The sequence below is a fragment of the Hevea brasiliensis genome, chromosome 16, assembly GCF_030052815.1.
Source record: "Hevea brasiliensis isolate MT/VB/25A 57/8 chromosome 16, ASM3005281v1, whole genome shotgun sequence".
Taxonomy (NCBI): Eukaryota; Viridiplantae; Streptophyta; class Magnoliopsida; order Malpighiales; family Euphorbiaceae; genus Hevea; species Hevea brasiliensis.
Genome location: NC_079508.1, coordinates 57,263,357 through 57,282,361, shown reverse-complemented (window position 1 = coordinate 57,282,361; position 19,005 = coordinate 57,263,357). Strand labels below are relative to the sequence as shown.

At 38.8% G+C, this 19,005-nt stretch overlaps 1 protein-coding gene across 1 annotated transcript; it reads left to right on the top strand.

Moving 5' to 3' along the window:
* Window positions 1–14,380: 14,380 nt before the first annotated feature.
* On the top strand, window positions 14,381–18,707 carry LOC110669784 (mitochondrial phosphate carrier protein 1, mitochondrial). The gene is made up of 8 exons (XM_058138433.1): window positions 14,381–14,468; window positions 14,554–14,723; window positions 14,846–15,195; window positions 15,321–15,364; window positions 15,805–16,018; window positions 16,108–16,233; window positions 18,294–18,342; window positions 18,438–18,707. The coding sequence occupies exons 1-8, from the start codon at window positions 14,381–14,383 to the stop codon at window positions 18,498–18,500; spliced, it is 1,104 nt and encodes a 367-aa protein (XP_057994416.1). The 3' UTR covers window positions 18,501–18,707.
* The last annotated feature ends 298 nt before the right edge of the window (window positions 18,708–19,005 follow it).

The following is a 19,005-nucleotide window of genomic DNA, read 5'->3' as shown; positions in this document are numbered from 1 at the left end:
GCGCCGGCGAGGTGGGAAGGCAGGGGAGGCGGCGGCGAGGCAAGGAGAGGAGGGAGGAGAGAGAAAAGAGAGAGAGAAGGGAGAGAGGTCGACGCGCGCGGGAGGAAGAAGGAAGAAAAAGAAAAGGCCGGTCCGATTCGACCGGTCCAATCCGGTCTGGTTCGATTCGGCCGGTCCGATTCAGGATACAAAATTTTGAATTTTTACTCTGCCTCGGGACCGAAAACGAGGTCCAAAAATTTCGAAAAAATTCTAGAAAACTCAGAAAAATTTGTAGACTCCAAATATATTTTTAGTTTTGCCACGTGGTCTTTAAATAAATTTTTAAAAATCATCAAAGTTTATATTTTCGGAAAATGGAACCCGATTTTTAAAATCCAAAAAATCTCAAATAATTTCTTAAAATTTAAATAAAATTAAAATACCAAAAATACTCATAAAATAATAAAAATCTAAAATTTTGGGGTGTTACAATTTGAGATTTTTCGAGTTTTAAAAATCAGGTTCAATTTTTTAAAAATATAAAGCTTTGATAATTTTTAAAAATTAATTTAAAGACTACGTAATAAAACTAAAAATATATTTGGACTCTACGAATTTTTTTGAGTTTTCTAGAATTTTTTAGAAATATTTGGGCCTCGTTTTCGGTCTCAAGGCAGAGTAAAAATTTAAAATTTTGAATCATGAATCGAACCAGCCGAATCAAACCGGAATGGATCAGACTGATCGAATCAGATCAGCCTCCCTCCTTCTTTTCTTCTCTTCCCTGCTCGTCCCGACCCTTCTTCCTCTCTCTCCCGTTTTCTCTCTCCTCCCTCATCCCCACGTCGACCAGCCACTGCCCCAGCCTCCCCACCTAGCCGACGTGCCGCTTCGCCCTTCCCCTCCTCGTCGGCCGCCGCTTGTAATGCCGGGAAAGCGCATGCGAAGTCACGTGACGCGCAGCGCGACACCTCACCTTCCCAGCTGAAATCCGATCGATCCGGCCACCGATTGGGCCGAGTCTTGTGTCAAACACTATCTACACCTCAAGAGCTTTCCATAGACACCAAGAACACCAAAATCCATTTAGCAGTTTGCCCAATTTTTGTCCGAGAAGTTTTAGCCCATTTTGAATTTTGGGCTAGATTTCTCGCAAACCGTGAACTCCACGAAAAAACCGAGAGTACCAGAGCGCTCCACTCGTCGAGAGTTTCACGCCAATATAAATTTCAAAATTTTCCGACATCGTTTTTCGGTGGATCCCACGAAATTTCGTAGTATTTTTTCGAGCATTAAATGAGCTTAGAAAATTTCGTAAAAATTATATACTAACCCCCGTGTTGTAGGCTTCGTGTTGGTGCCTTCAATTCGCGGAAATTCGACAATTGCCCAAGTCTGTGAATTTCCAGCCAGACAGACCGGCTACCAAAAAGTCTTGGAATTAGATCGAGATTTTGGCTATCTCACCGTTGTCAGACGTCCCAAGTGCGTTTTCGAGATCGGAATCGGCATAGGCAAACCCGAACCTCACTTTTTCTTAATTTTTTAGTGCTTGAATGGGATTAAAAATCCATAAAATATTCGTGGTAGCTCATAAAATTATGATTTTTTTTTGTATTGGCTTAGTAATATTGCTAAAGACCGCGGGGCAAAGTTTTAGAAAATTTAGAGCTTATTTGGGTAGTTTTTGTAAAAATAATCAATTATAAGGACTAAACTATAATTTTACATATTGTGATTGATGATTGTTTGGATGGGCCCAGGAGGGGCTGTGTGATGTGATTGAGTTGTGGGTGTATGGTTTGTGGATATAGAAGTGTGTTTTAAACCCTTTTGTAGGTTGGGTAGGTCCTAGGTGTAGGGGAAACTCTGTCGGATTTTCGGCACGACTTAGAACATCTATAGTCTTTTTCTTAGCTTGTATTGAGTCAAATTTATTAAATGATTATAATAAAATTGTCAAGTGAGCCAATTTTTATTAGACATATCAAATCCTTAATTTTTTTTTTATCATATTTAATCCACCTAAGCATGTGCTGGAGTACTTAATGAAATATGGCTAAAAGAGATCGTATGATATTAAATTGAAATTTTGATATTTTTATAATATAAATCTATTTATATATATAAAGTGAAAAGGTATTCTCGCCGTACTGCCACACAGTATTTTATTTAAAGAATTTGTTATATGTTACTTTCCATAAACAAGTGTATAGCTTTCATTCAATATAATTATTTTAATATGTCATCCTCCATAAATGAGTATATAATTCTCTTTTAATTTAATTATTTATTTTTTATTTTCTTTTCATTATTATTATTATTATTACATTAATTTTTATGATTTAAATTATTATTTAAATTTCATTTTTAAAAAATTAAGACTTTTATGATTAAATACATTATTTAAAAACTTATTAATTACTTTTTTTATAAATTTATTTATACAAAAATATTATTCGTCACATATTATCCTTCATAAAGAATAAATATATAACTCTATATTATGCTAATTATTTAATTTTTTTCTTTTAATTAGAATTATTAATAACATTATTATTATTATTATTATTATTATTATTATTATTATTATTATTATTATTATTATTATTATTATTATTATTATTATTATCTTAATTTTTATAATTTAAATTATTATTTTTTTAAAAATATTTTTAAAAATTAAAGTCTTTGTGATTAAATGCAGTATTTATAAAAATTTTATATTATTTTTTTTATAAATTTATTTATATAAAAAATATTATTTACAATATGTCACCATCTACAAAAATGTGCATAATAACTCTCTTTTACTCTAATTATTTGATTCTTTTCTTTTTTTTTTATTATCATTATTATCAACATTACTGTCTTAATTTTTTTAATTTAAAATATTATTTTCTTTAAAAATTAATTTTTAAAAATCAAGGCTTTTGCAATAAATGCATTATTAAAATTTTTTTATATTATTTTCTTAATAAATTTATTTATATAAAAACTTTGTATATTAATCTATACTTCACTTTTTTATTTTATTTTTAATTAATGAAATATCTTTCCCTTATATAAAAATTAATTATTATAATTTATTTTATATTGATTAAATAAGAAATATGAAATTTATATCATTATTACCATTTCAAATCTATCATAACTTTTGGAGAGAATTTTATATCATTATTACAATATTATCTCTTTAAATGTCTATTACATTAAATCTATTTATGTCACGACCCAACCTATGGGCCGGACCGGCACTAGGACCTGGGCCAGCCTAAAGCCCCCAAGGCCCGTAGTAAGCCTAACTGTTCATTAACCCAACTCTAAGGCCCATTTGGGCCCAATATCATGAAAACAAACGGACAGAGTCCGGCCATAAAATGGACTTTCCAATGGGGAGTTTTCAACTCACCCGACCTGTAAACATAATAAATACTCAATTGGGGAGCTCAGCTCACCCTCCACATACTCATATCCTCATAAAAATAAATGGGAGCTCAGCTCCCTCATCCAATCCATTAAACATGCATATCATTATACGCCATGTGTCCAACATGATAATAATATTACAGACCATAATCAAATAAATACTTCTAACACATGCGGAAATTCTAGGAGTAAATAAAATTACACAAATATTGATAAACAACCTGCGAAGGAGAAAAGCAGATTAACCAAAATAAAATCCTCCTGTAGCCTGAAAAAAATATTGAACAGGAGTGAGCGTTCGACTCAGAGAGTAAAATATCAATTTTAACCATAATCTCTATAACTATCTAAAACTAATGCACCCTGTAGAGTGAAATGCAACATCAACATCATTTTCACATCATAACTTCAAAAAGGTAATTTGGAGCACTCACGCAACCTGTAGCATCAATCATAACATATGGGAGCTGATCCCCTATACAGCTCTCTTAAATCCAACCTGGTGCCAGCGAAGAACTCAAGCCGGACTTTCGCTTAATAAACCAAATCGAGGGTCCCAACGAAGAACTCAAGCCGTGACTACCCCTCGAAGGATCGGGTCCCAGCGAAGAACTCAAGCCGTGACTACCCGTCCTATCCATAGTCCACACCACATCACACGCACGCCAACGCACGCACACTGCTCCAAATTACCACAACAACATCATGGCACTTTAACAGTTATCAATGCATCATAAATCGTGCCTAGAGTTTAACTACATAAATATATGCATATAAGTGATGCATGGGCATGCTGAACATATAATAATATCGAAATTACAATTAAAATTAATATTTTACTCACAGACTTGACGACAATCACTATGGCGGCTGGGCGGAGGAAGAAGGCTGTCCCGGCTCACCTGACAATTTTATTACAATCATTTAATAAATTTGACTCAATACAAACAAAGAAAAAGACCAATATGTCCTAAGTCGTGTCGAAAATCCGGCAGAGTCTCCCCTATACCTAGGACCTACCCAACCTGCAAAATGGCTCAAAACACACTTCTATATTTACAATCCATATATCCACAGCTCAATCATATCACACAGCCCCTCCTGGGCCCATCAAATCAGTCATCCATCACAATACGCAAAATTTCAATTTAGTCCTTATTATTGATCATTTTTGCAGAAACTGCCCAAACAAGCTCTAAAAATTCTAAAACTTTGCCCCGCGGTCCTTAGCAACATTACTAAGCTATTTCAAAAAGAATCATAATTTTCTAAGCTACCACGAATATTTTATGGATTTTTAATTCTATTTACGCACTAGAAAATTACGAAAAAGCAAGGTTCGGGTTTACCTTTGCCAATTCCGACTTCGGGAACACGCTCGGGACGTCTGACAATGGGGGGCTAGCCAAAACCTCGGTCCAATTCGGAGACTTTTCCGATAACGGGTCTGTCTGGCCGGAATTTCGCAGATTCGGTCAACTGTCGAATTTCCGCGAATCGAGGATACCTACACGAAGCCCATAACACGGGGGTCAGTACATAAATTTTTCAGAATTTTCTAAGCTCATTAAATGCTCGGAAAAACACTGCGAAGCTCCGTGGGACCCATTGAAAAACGGTGTCGGAAAAATTTGAAATTTATGTCGCCGCGAAGCTCTCGACGAGTGGAGCGTGTTGGTACCCTCGGTTTTCTCGTGGGATTCACGGTTTTCGAGAAATCTAGCCCAAAAGTCGAAATGGGCTAAAATCTTCCCGAGCAAAAATCGGACAAACCGCTGGATGGATTTCGGCGTTCTTGGTGTCTATGGAAAGCTCTCGCCGAGTAGATGATTTTAGACACAAGACCCGGTCCAATTGGTGGCCGGATCGGCCGAATTTTGGCCAGAGAAGCCGAAACGACGCGCGCGCGAGGGAGGGAGATCGCGCGCGTTTCCGCTGCCCGGAGGCGGTACCGGCCGGGAGGCTGGGTGGTGGCGCCTGGCCTACCGGGAGTGGCAGGGAGGTGGTCGGCGGCAGGGGAGGGAGGAGAGAGAAAAGAGAGAGAGAGAGAGAAGGGGAGAGGGAACGACGAACGCGGGGAAGAAAAAAGAGAATAAGACCGGTCCGATTCGACCGGTCCGATCCGGTCCAGTTCGATTCGGCCGGTTCAATTCAGAATACAAAATTTTAAATTTTTACTCTGCCTCGGGACTGAAAACGAGGTCCAAAAATTCTGAAAAAATTCCAGAAAACTCAGAAAAATACGTAGACTTCAAATATGTTTTTAGTTTTGCCACGTGGTCTTTAAATTAATTTTTAAAAATCATCAAAGTTTATATTTTCGGAAAATCGAACCCGATTTTTAAAATCTGAAAAATCTCAAAAAAATTCCTAAAATTTAAATAAAATTAAAATACCAAAAATGCTCATAAATTTAAAATTTTGGGGTGTTACATTCTTCCTCTTACGTAAAAATTCGCCCTCGAATTTTACACAATGCGTAATAAAGCACATGATTATACATTGAACAGATATGGGTACTTGCTACGCATATCCCGCTCGACTCTGTGTGCACTCTTCCACCGATCGACTCTCCACAAAACCTTAACCATAGGGACTGCTTTGATCTCACTGCCTCACTTGGTAGTCCATTATGACTACAGTCGCTCCTCAAATGTCAAGTTCTCTTTTAGCTCTATCACATCCTTTGCAAAGATACATGAGAAGGATCTGGAATGTATTTCTGAGCATGGAGATGTGAAACACGGATGAACGTGAGAAAGGTTGGGTGGTAGCTCCAACCTAGGCAATCGCTCCAACTCTATCCGTAACCTCAAAAGGTCCGATATACCGAGGTGCCAACTTGCCCTTCTTTCCAAATCTCATAACTCCCTTCATTGGAGAAACCTTCAGGAATACATAGTCGCCTACTGCAAATTCCATATCCCTCCGTCTGGGGTCTGCATAACTCTTCTGCCTACTGAAAGCTATTTTCAATCGTTCCCTGATTAAGGGAACCATCTCTGATGTGTACTGCACTAGGTCTACATCATGCACCTTTGCTTCCCCCATTTCCGTCCAACACAGAGGAGACCTACATTTTCTTCCATATAATGCCTCATAGGGTGCCATCCCTATGCTGGAGTGATAACTGTTGTTGTAGGCAAACTCTACCAAAGCTAGCTGCTCATCCCATTGACCTCCAAAATCCAAGACACTCATACGAAGCATGTCTTCCAGTGTTTGGATTGTCCTTTCGATCGTCCGTCCTGCTCGAGGGTAGAAAGCCGCATCAAGTTCAATCAGGTGCCAAGTGCCTCCCGCAACTTTCTCCAAAACCGAAGTGAATCAGCCCTCTCGCCGATATTATGGAAGCCGGAACTCCATGCAATCTGACTATTTCTCAAATGTAGAGTCGGGCGTACTGTGCCACAGAATATGTAGTCTTCACAGGTAAGAAGTGAGCTGATTTGGTCAAGCGGTCTACAATTACCCATATCGAATCATATCCTCGCGTGGTACGAGGCAACCCAGTCACAAAATCCATAGTGATCATTTCCCACTTCCATTCTGGGATAGGGAGTTCTTGCAGCTTCCCTGACGGTCTTTAGTGTTCAAACTTCACCTTCTGACAAGTCAAGCACTTGGACACAAAATCTGCTATGTCTCTCTTCATGCCATTCCACCAATAGCTATCTTTCACATCATGGTACATTTTGGTGGAACCTGGGTGGACACTGTACAGTGTATAGTGTGCCTCTCGCATGATTTCATCTTTGAGATTGTCCACATCGGGCACACATATCCTAGAACCTTGCACTAGGGCGCCATCATTGGCAAATCCAAACTCACCACCTTCACCTTGCTGTACTCTTTCTATAATCTTCATCAATTGTTGGTCTCTCAGGCCGGAAACTCTAACTCGTCCTCAAGTCCGGCCTCACCAAAAATGAGCCAACAATACCCCTCATCCGAAAGATCTAGGATTAAACCTTGATCCATCAACTCATGTACTTCCCGAATCAATGGTCTCTTCTCTCAATAAATGTGCGCCAAATCGCTGTAAGATTTCTCGCCAAAGCATCCGCCACAACATTGGCCTTCCTGTGGTGGTACCGATGGTGCAATCATAGTCTTTCGTAAGCTCCATCCATCTCCTCTGCCTCAAGTTTAAATCCTCTGTTGGAAGATATACTTCAAACTCTTGTGGTCGGTGTATATCTCGCACACTTCACCATACAGGTAGTGTCTCCAGATTTTCAGTGCAAAGACTACAGCCGCCATTTCCAAATCATGGGTGGGGTAGTTCTGCTCATGCCTCTTCAGCTGCCTTGAAGCATAAGCCACTACCTTTCCATTCTGCATCAAGACACACCCTAGGCTAACTCTGGAGGCGTCACAATACACGGTCTATCCTTCACCACTCACTGTAGTGTCAACACAGGGGCGTGGTTAGACACTCCTTAAGCTTCGAAACTCACCTCACAAATATCCATCCAAATGAATGGAACATTCTTCCCGGTCAACTTAGTTAGGGAGCCGCTATCCCGAGAAATCTTGTACAAAACGCCTATAGTAGCTACTAAACCCGTAAAACTTCGCACCTCGCTGATCGTTGTAGGCCTAAGCCAATCGCCATACTTCAATTTTCTTGGGATCCACTTGAATGCCGCTACTAGAAACCACGTGTCCCAAGAATGAGATGCTTTCTAGCCAAAATTCACATTTTGAAAATTTGGCATATACCGGTGCTCCTCAACGTCCGCAACACCATCCTCCAGTGCCACACGTGTTCTTCCTCGGTCCGAGAGTATATCAGAATGTCATCTATGAATACGATGACAAAACAGTCCAAAAATGGCTTGAACACCCTGTTCATCAAGTCCATGAAGGCTGCTGGTGCATTAGTGAGTCCAAAAGACATCACCAAGAACTCATAATGACCATATCTTGTCCTGAAAGCCGTTTTGGACACGCCTCATTCCCGATTCTCAATTGATGGTAGCCCGATCGCAGGTCTATTTTGGAAAAGAATCTAGCTCCTTGGAGCTGATCAAACAAATCATCGATCCGAGGAAGTGGATACTTGTTCTTCACAGTCACCTTGTTCAGCTGTCTGTAGTCGATACACAACCTCAATGATCCATCCTTCTTTCTCACAAATAAAACAGGAGCGCCCCAAGGTGAAGTGCTCGGATGTATAAAACCCTTGTCCAAAAGCTCCTGTAGTTGCTCCTTCACTCTTTCAATTCTCACTGGTGCCATCCTCGTAAGGTGGCATCGATATGGGGTTTGTACCCAGACAACATCAATGCAAAACTCTATTTCCTTCCCGGTGGCAACCCTGGAATCTCCTCAGGGAAGACATCCATAAATTCTCTGACAACAGGAACATTTTCCATGCTGACACCTTCTACAGATGTATCTCTCACCAATGCCAAATACCCTTGGCATCCACGCCTCAACATTTTTCTAGCACTAATTGCTGACACCAAATTATATGGAGCCACGCTCCTGTCACCATCAAAGCTAAACTCTTCCACACCAGGTATGAGAAAATACACCTTTTTGTTCCTGCAGTCTAAAGTGGCATAGTGAGTTGACAACCAATCCATCCCCGTGATTACATCAAAATCCACATCGTAGAGGAACCAAGTCCCGGGAGGATCTTTCCATCCACTACTACGGGCTACCCGAAAAATCATATCTACATCTATGTTGTCGCTAAGTGGGGTAGCTACTGACAAAGGGCACTCTAAAGTTGTAGGGTTTCTACCCAACCTCATGGCAAACACAGGGGAGACAAATGAGTGCGTAGCACCCGGATCTATCAAAACACGAGCCTCATAAGAATGTACTGTAAGAATACTCGCCACAACCGCATTGGAAGCTCGAGCATCCCGGTGGGTCGTGGTGAAAACCCGAGCTTGACCCTACCCCGAGTGGCGTAACTCGACATCGACTTCTATCTCCGACCGCCTCCAAATCCACGCCCCTTGTCCTCGTTGGCTACATCGAATCGATCGCCGCCATGTTGGAAGCACTGATACAATCAAGTAGAAACATTTGCACAGTAACTCGTGGACCCATCTATGGCTCATTGAACATGGGGTATTCTCTAGCAAAGTGACTGGTTGGCTACACCAAGCATACTCGACCCATCAAACAAGGTCCTGAATGTCCTCTTCCACACTGTGTACACGGTGCAAAGAGGATCTCAACTGCACTGTAATCGCTGCACTCGAATCGTGACCACCGCCGATCCGCACTCGTCCAATCCTCGTGGTTTGTGTCTAAAACCACTCTTCTTGTTCCTACTTCTTCCTCTGTAATTACTCTGGCCACCACTGTCTGGAGTACCCATGGAAGGAACACCTGAGGAACCCTCTACTCTGTTTTTCTTGGCTCTCCCGCTGTCATCCGCAGCATAGCTAATCTCTATCTGTCTAGCTCGATCAACTACCACGTCAAAAGACTGATCAGACATCATGGCTAGGTTCGCATACCTCCTGTTAAGCCCCCTTAGGAATCTCTTCACCTTCATAGTTTCTGTAACTACTGCTGCAGGGGCATATCTGCTCAATTCCAAAAATTTCAGAGCATATTCGCTCTGCACCGCCATTCGCCTTAAGGCCTCAAAGGCCCACTGTTTCTGATCTCTGAAGCTTTCTGGCACAAACCGATTGATAAAAAGTTCCACAACTGAGCCCATGTCAAATCCTCCATCCGGGGTAACACGTAGTCATTCATCCATTATCTAGGCATAGGCCCCATGACATGCTGCATACACTCTATCGCCTTCGATCACCAATCGTAATTGCTCTCGCCGTCTCAGAGGAATCCAAAAACCGATATGCATCGTCTGACACATCGTAAGTACCAGGCACTAACTTCTTGAAATTTATGATCTGTTTGTAAGATTCCTCTCTTGGTGCGGTGGACTGCTGCTGCTGTGGAGGGTGGACCATATACTGCGCCATCATATCAATGGTCCTCTGCAACCCAGCTAGAGTAGCTGCCATGGGGTCCATGGGACCCTGTGCCATAAAGGACTGATCCTGTACTGGGGGTGGCTGCTCCTCTACTTGAGCAGCTCTAGGCCTCCTACCCCGCCTCCTGCAGACAGCGCTCATCCTCGTGCCGACACCTCGTCGGCACATCCAGTTCTCGTGCAAAGGCTCTCCGCTTCTACGCATTTTCCCAAATTCAAAGAAGATTAGCCCACAAAAATTCAAAACTGCTCATTACACAGCTCTATAGACTCATATTTATACATAACATATGGAGCAGAAACTAGAAGCAAAGATGACAATGCAAGAAGAATGTGGACCCTATATTTCCGCATGTGACTCCTAGTAGACTCTTCCCAACACTTTAGACAACATTCCCTAAGAATCTGGAGCCTAAACTCTGATACCACATTTGTCACGACCCAACCTATGGGCCGGACCGGCACTAGGACCTGGGCCAGCCTAAAGCCCCCAAGGCCCGTAGTAAGCCTAACTGTTCATTAACCCAACTCTAAGGCCCATTTGGGCCCAATATCATGAAAACAAACGGATAGAGTCCGGCCATAAAATGGACTTTCCAACGTGGAGTTTTCGACTCACCTGACCTGTAAACATAATAAATACTCAATTGGGGAGCTCAGCTCACCATCCACATACTCATATCCTCATAAAAATAAATGGGAGCTCAGCTCCCTCATCCAATCCATCAAACATGCATATCATTATACGCTTATGTGTCCAACATCATAATAATATAACACACCATAATCAAATAAATACTACAAAAACATGCTAAAATTCTAGGAGTAAATAAAATAACAAAAAAATTGATAAACAACTCGCGAAGGAGAAAAGCAGTTAACCAAAATAAAATCCTCCCGTAGCTCGAAAAAATATTGAACAGGAGTGAGCGTTCGACTCAGAGAGTAAAATATCAATTTTAACCATAATCTCTATAACTATCTAAAACTAATGCACCCTGTAGAGTGAAATACAACATCCACATCATTTTCACATCATAACATCAAAAGGTAATTTGGAGCACTCACGCACTCGTAGCATCAATCATAACATATGGGAGCCGATCCCCATACGCCTCTCTTAAATCCAACCCGTGCCGTGAAGAACTCAAGCCTGACTTTCGCTTAATAAACCAAATCGAGGGTCCCAAATGAAGAACTCAAGCCGTGACTACCCTCAAGGATCGGGTCCCACAAGAACTCAAGCCGTGACTACCCGCCCCATCCATAGTCCACACCACATCACACGCACGCCAACGCACGCACACTGCTCCAAATTACCACAACAACATCATGGCACTTTAACAGTTATCAATGCATCATAAATCGTGCCTAGAGTTTAACTACATAAATATATGCATATAAATGATGCATGGGCATGCTGAACATATAATAATATCGAAATTACAATTAAAATTAATATTTTACTCACAGACTTGACGACAATCACTGTGGCGGCCGGGTGAGGAAGAAGGTCTGTCCGCCACACGACAATTTTATTACAATCATTTAATAAATTTGACTCAATACAAACAAAGAAAAAGACCAATATGTCCTAAGTCGTGCCGAAAATCCGGCAGAGTCTCCCATATACCTAGGACCTACCCAACCTGCAAAATGGCTCAAAACACACTTCTATATTTACAATCCATATATCCACAGCTCAATCATATCACACAGCCCCTCCTGGGCCCATCAAATCAGTCATCCATCACAATACGCAAAATTTCAATTTAGTCCTTATTATTGATCATTTTTGCAGAAACTACCCAAACAAGCTCTAAAAATTCTAAAACTTTGCCCCGCGGTCCTTAGCAATATTACTAAGCTATTGCAAAAAGAATCATAATTTTCTAAGCTACCACGAATATTTTATGGATTTTTAATCCTATTTAAGCACTAGAAAATTACGAAAAAGCAAGGTTCGGGTTTACCTTTGCCAATTCCGACTTAGGGAACGCGCTCGGGACATCTGACAATGGGGGGCTAGCCAAAACCTCGGTCCGATTCGGAGACTTTTCCAGAATCTGTCCGTTTAGCCGAATTTCGCATCTTGGCCAATCGCCGAATTTCCGCGAATCGAGGATACCTATACGAAGCCCATAACACGGGGGTTAGTACATAAATTTTTCAGAATTTTCTAAGCTCATTAAATGCTCGGAAAAACACTGCGAAGCTCCGTGGGACCCACCGAAAAACGGTGTCGGAAAAATTTGAAATTTATGTCGCCGCGAAGCTCTCGACGAGTGGAGCGTGCTGGTTTCCTCGGTTTTCTCATGGGATTCACGGTTTTCGAGAAATCTATCCCAAAAATTGAAATGGGCTAAAATCTTCCCGAGCAAAAATCGGACAAACCGCTGGATGGATTTCGGCGTTCTTGGTGTCTATGGAAAGCTCTCGCCGAGTAGATGATTTTAGACACAAGACCTGGTCCAATTGGTGGCCGGATCGGCCGGATTTTGGCCGGAGAAGCCGAAAAAACGCGCGCGCGAGGGAGGGAGATCGCGCGCTTCCGCCGCTTCAGCGCGCCTACCGGCCGGGAGGCGGGTGGCGCGCTGGCCTACTGGGTGGCAGGGGGAGGTGGCTAGCCGGCGGTAGGGGAGGGAGGAGAGAGAAAAGAGAGAGAGAAGGGGAGAGGGAACGACGCGCGCAGGGAAGAAAAAAGAGGAGAAGATCGGTCCGATTCGACTGGTCCGATCCGGTCCGGTTCGATTCGGCCGGTTCGATTCAGAATACAAAATTTTGAATTTTTACTCTGCCTCGGGACCGAAAACGAGGTCCAAAAATTCCGAAAAAATTTCAGAAAACTCAGAAAAATACGTAAACTCCAAATATGTTTTTAGTTTTGCCACGTGGTCTTTAAATTAATTTTTAAAAATCATCAATGTTTATATTTTCGGAAAATCGAACCCGATTTTTAAAATCCAAAAAAATCTCAAAAAAATTCCTAAAATTTAAATAAAATTAAAATACCAAAAATTCTCATAAATTTAAAATTTTGGGGTGTTACAATTTACATATAATTAATGTATAATTTACATAATATTATTTAAATAATCTCATATTATTACACTCGAAAAATATTATTTAATTACATATTCAACGTTTAAAATTTTAACAAAAAATTTTAAATATTAAAAAGTAGAAAATAATAAAATGTATTAATTGATAATATTATTTTTAAAATGAATTGATTGTAATTTTTTAAATGAAAGTATTTTTTTTATGTTTTATTTTAATTTTATTTGGATTTTTTTTAATTATTTAGGATATTAATGTAAGTTTATACTAATAATTAGATATATGTTATAATATTAAATTCATATTTATTCTATTATAATTGATTTATATTAATTATAAATATAAATATATTAATAATTTAAATAATAAAAATTAAAAATTAATAAATCCATGTGTAAAAATACAAAACATTTAACTAGTTAAAATTAAGAGATGTTGAGTGAAATTAAGCCTCATGTCTCTAATTTTCTATCACCATGCACTTAAATAATAATAATATTTATATTCTTAAATAGACAAACAAATAAAGATATATTTTGTTAAAAAATTATTATATATAATTTTTTGTTTTACTAAAAGACAATATTATAATTTTTTATTTTGTTATGAGGATGGTTGAGGAAGTGAGATAAATAAATTTTAATTATAAAATTAAATCAAATATAAATTATATAAAATTTAATTAATTTTTTTTATTTTAAATTGTATAATATTAGTACTAAACAAGTAAATTTTATTTTTAAATGAATTATAATTAAAATACAATACAAAGCTTTTCGATTTTAATAATGATTTTTTTATAACGTAATGATCTGTGATGATTTGAGTTGAGTTCTGGTAGGAGAGGAGCGAAAAAGAAAAGGGCTTATGACATAATTTGTGGACTTTCCTAGGAGTGTTCCAGAACAGGTATAAAAACTCTAAAGTTTGGCAGGACTGATGGGACCAGACCTTTTTGAAAAGTATTACTTTCAGAAAATTCTCCTACAAATTGGGAACATACGTGCTCAATTGGGATCCAATATCGGTGAAAATGGTTGTATGAGTGCACACGTCGAGAGAGAGAGAGAGAGAGAGCAAATGGGTTTTCTCAATACGAGAAATTGAACACTGACGGAAGAAGGAAGCCATAGTTATGGTGGAAGAGCCACTGAGAATAAGAGAAGAAGAGTGCAAAGCGGCAGCAGGATACTATGGGCTTTGCGCTTTTAGTGGAATGCTCAGTGCTGGCACCACCCATCTTGCCATTACTCCTCTTGATGTTTTGAAAGTCAACATGCAGGTTCTTCTTTATCGCTTTCGTTTCCTTCATTCTGTTGGGCTTGGAAAACAATGCAATTTACTTTTTCTATCTTCAAGGAGCACTTTTATCAAACGCTTGATCTTCGTATTATTAACTTGCAGGTGAACCCTGTCAAGTATAACAGCATTTACTCTTGTTTTACCACTCTATTGAGAGAGGAAGGTCCTTCAGCGTTTTGGAGAGGGTGGGCAGGCAAGTTCTTTGGTTATGGTTTTCAAGGTGGTTGCAGATTTGGTTTGTATGATTACTTCAAGAACCTTTATTCCAATGTCTTGGTTGATCACAACAGGAGTTTCGTCTTCTTTGTGAGTAGTGCTTCAGCTGAAATGTTTGCCAATTTAGCTCTCTGTCCTTTTGAAGCTGCTAAAGTTAGGGTCCAAGCACAGCCCCATTTTGCAAAAGGATTGCTTGATGGATTTCCGAAGCTTTATGCATCAGAAGGCTTCCATGGGTAAAGTAGTTTAACTAATTTCTCCATTTTTTTTTAGGTCTAATCGCTCCTTGCTTGTATGTATGCTTTATTATTATTATTATTCTCCCTCTGAAAAGGTTATTGCTTGTTATTGTTAATTGCAGCTTTTACAAAGGTCTTGTTCCACTTTTGGGTCGAAACCTTCCATGTAATTGCACGATCCTTAAACTTCAATTATCTAGTTTTCTTTGATATTTGGGTTGCATCTATTTAAAGCATGAGATGTCCTTTTGCATTGAGGTGTTGAGGCCGAGGGCATTTATTGAATCTTTAGTTTGGCATCTCATTGATTTTTTTTGCCATTGTCATGTGACCAGCATTCAACCTCAAAATAACATTGTAGCATGATCTGAGAAGCAGGATACCCTGAGAAAAAGAACTCTAAATTGCAGTTGAACGCACAACATTTATAATACAAATTGTTATATTTACCTATATGCACTGAGCATATATAATTACTTCTTGTATATACGAACTTGAACCCCAGATGAGTGGCACAACTTCAATAGATATCATACCAGTGAATTTATTCTTTTTAGTTGTTCAATACATGAGGTACAATGACGTTCTCTAACACTTCCTCTGCAGTCTCGATGGTTATGTTCTCAACATTCGAGCATTCTGTGGATTTTCTGTATTGTAATGTTATTCATAGTAGGAAGGAAGAGTGCTCAAAGCCTCAACAGCTTGGGGTGACATGTTTAGCTGGATATGCTGCTGGTTCTGTTGGTAGCTTTATTTCTAATCCTGCTGACAACATTGTTTCTTGTCTTTATAACAAAAAAGCCGATAGTCTCATACTGTTACCATCTATCATTACTTGATGTTCTAGGATACCTTCCTTAATTGTAGGACATCTACTGAATTAAATTTTTTTCTTTTACATAAACAGGCTGTGAAGAGAATTGGGTTTTTCAACTTATTTACAAGAAGCCTTCCTATAAGGATATTACTCGTTGGACCAGTTGTGGCCTTACAGTGGTTATTCTATGACTCTATCAAAGTTTTAAGTGGATTGTGAGTGCATTTTCCTGTCCTTTCTTCTTTCCATCAAGTTAGTAATGCTGTTCATAAGTTTGCTTGGTTCTTTAAAGTAATGATGACAATTAAACAATTGAGTAGTTACTGTATGTTGGTTCATGGAAGAAATTGTTTTGGGAAAACTACTAATACTGTCAATTTTCTCTGCTAAGGATCAATAAGTTCTTTTGAACTTTTATTAGACTAATAAGTTTGCTTTTGTGGCTTCTCTCAATAGGTAAATAACCTCGTTTACTTGATTCCCTTTGATACCCTTTTTTTTCTTCCAAGTGTCATGAAAAGTTTCTTTTTAGAACTTGATAGTAATTGTAACTTTGTAAAACAAGTTGTTCTATGTCCTTTATATCCTTCACTATAAAAAACATCTTTTCATTATAAATATTAGGCGTCAATGGCTTCAAGATAAATGGTTTCTCATCCAAAGACCAAGAGCGCTACTACCTATGAACTCCTATTTAGCCTCAGCAGTATCAAACATGAACATCTTGTTTCTGGTGCACGTCTGAATTTGATTCAGACATAACTTTCCACACCCTTGAACCGCTTTCTTGTCATTGTCTACACCAATTCAATAAAATGTGTATCTTATTGCATTCTCTTTCTAGCAACCGTTCTTGGACAAACTCACCATGATTGACAGACTGTATCAAAACTCTTTCATTTCACATTCGCTTTCTTACCAAGTAACGCCTAACCCTCCCTACGCCCAATTTTTTTTGGTGTCTGCTTTACAATCGGAGAATCTTTATTACTGATAGGACTCCTAACCTCCAATAAATAATAGTTGAATTTGATTTCCATTCAAGATTGAATCTCAGTACCTAAATCATCATTATCCTTCAAATTAATGAACTTTTGCTCCAAGTCCTGAATTCTTCTTCCTTATTTGTCAATTGATTCTTTGCTGGCAAGGTTCGTTGACTTAGCTATTGTGCCAGAGCATTTTATCAAACTCAAGCCTTCTTTTCTTCTCTCCGCAGCAATGTCACTCAAAAGGAAGCTCTGAAATATGATTTTAATAAGAGGTGACAATACTAGAAAGAGATAACTAATCAAATAAGGAAAATTTTCAGGCAAAAATTAAAAGGGGGAGAAAAGAAAAATTCATTATTGGATTACTTTTTTTGGAAGTGTATAAAATGTATATAACATGCCTCTATTGAAGAAAATACGAGAATATAAAATTTATTCCTTTGTGTGAGTAAGACATGTTAAGTTCATTCACAAAGTTTCATGCCTAAGGTCTAAATAAGCCCTCTGGCTGATTAAAGGGTTTCATATCATCGATGTGCAAATATCAGCAATTTGCATTACATTGCTTGTCAAAAGAAAGTTTGAGGTGCACAAACTAGCAACATATACTGGAGAGATTTTTAGTGCCAGGATAAGCATTTATCGGATCAGAGGAAATTATTACAGCCATTTTTGTTCACTGTGGACTTGCATGTCTAGGGGAACAAAACATGCCAAGGTCATTTTTAGGTCTAAGGCCTAAAGTTAACTAGTAAATGGAAGATACAGTGGGACATGGTGGACCTTTGTTGCTAAATGTTTGCATTATTATGATTACTTTTTGGCTTAAAATTTTGTGATAATATATAACTTTATTATTTCTTTTGTCTTCATCTTTTACCTGAGGTTTCTCTTTTATATTTATTTGCTTCTCTTATTAACCTCACCCTATGTGCATCTTCAATATAGATCTGGGATCTATTTGGGTTCTCCTCAAACTGGAGGACTGATTTTATTGTTTTTCCAAAGATACAATAATAAATCATCTGATATTACATCTTAGTCTTAGACGTAAGCACAAACACTGTCTTGCCTATGTAAATATATTTAGGTTTGGCTTAATGCACCTGTAGACTCGCACCACTGCACAAGGCTGTAAACATCTCCTTGAAGTTGGAAAGGTTGAAATCCATTTTCCATTTAGTATGAACAACTGTGTATTTTTTGGATCAACGAGGTGTAATCTTATTCACATTCTTGTTTTCTTGCGTGAACTAATTTGCATATCCATTGGAATCTTGCAGACCTACTAGTGGAGAAGTTAGAACTGAAGTAGAAATTGATGCAGCAAAGGTATGATGCTAATATAGTGTTGATCAAAGCAACTACAGGCTACAATCCTATCCAAGAAACAAAGGAGGAGAACCACATTTGTTTTGCCTTTGCAGGTTGAATTCAAATTCTTTTTGGATGTTAGCTTTTTGATGCCCTGCCATCTGCTAACTTTCTGAAGGGAAGTTGTTACTTAGATATTGTAGAGCAACCACATTTGAGTTAAAGCCTCGGTTGGAAACCTAGTATATCAATTTTTATGTTAGCAATATCAGTGCAACCTCATTCAACATGCACATCCTGTGATGTTTGGTCTGTCGATGTTTCTCTTGCAAATGATATGATAAAGTAAAATAGCAATGCGCTTTGATTTTTGGGGCCCCGTATGTTATAAGCAATTTGTAAAATAAGTTTGGTTAAAAAAAGTTATATGGTCTCTAGTTTTGCCACCGAACGGTGATGCATGGGTATTTAGATGGATTTGATGGAGGCAGATCTACCTGTTATTTGTCATTTGAACACGTATAATATAATGGTAGACTCGGTGTTGGTACCATGAGATAAAATTATGGTATGAACGCTCCTACCTCTTTGGAGCATGAAATCCTAAGGATGTCTAGAATCCGGCGGCTGAGTGTGTCGATTAACCACCCATAGGTTAGCTTACGTTTAAATATGCGGGCA

Excerpts from the sequence above, each read along its gene's own strand:
- LOC110669784 (XM_058138433.1), top strand. The coding sequence starts at position 14,381 with ATGGGACCAGACCTTTTTGAAAAGTATTACTTTCAGAAAATTCTCCTA. Across the intron at positions 14,724-14,845 it reads TTTTGAAAGTCAACATGCAG|GTGAACCCTGTCAAGTATAA; the intron begins GTTCTTCTTTAT and ends ATTAACTTGCAG. Across the intron at positions 15,196-15,320 it reads GCATCAGAAGGCTTCCATGG|CTTTTACAAAGGTCTTGTTC; the intron begins GTAAAGTAGTTT and ends TGTTAATTGCAG.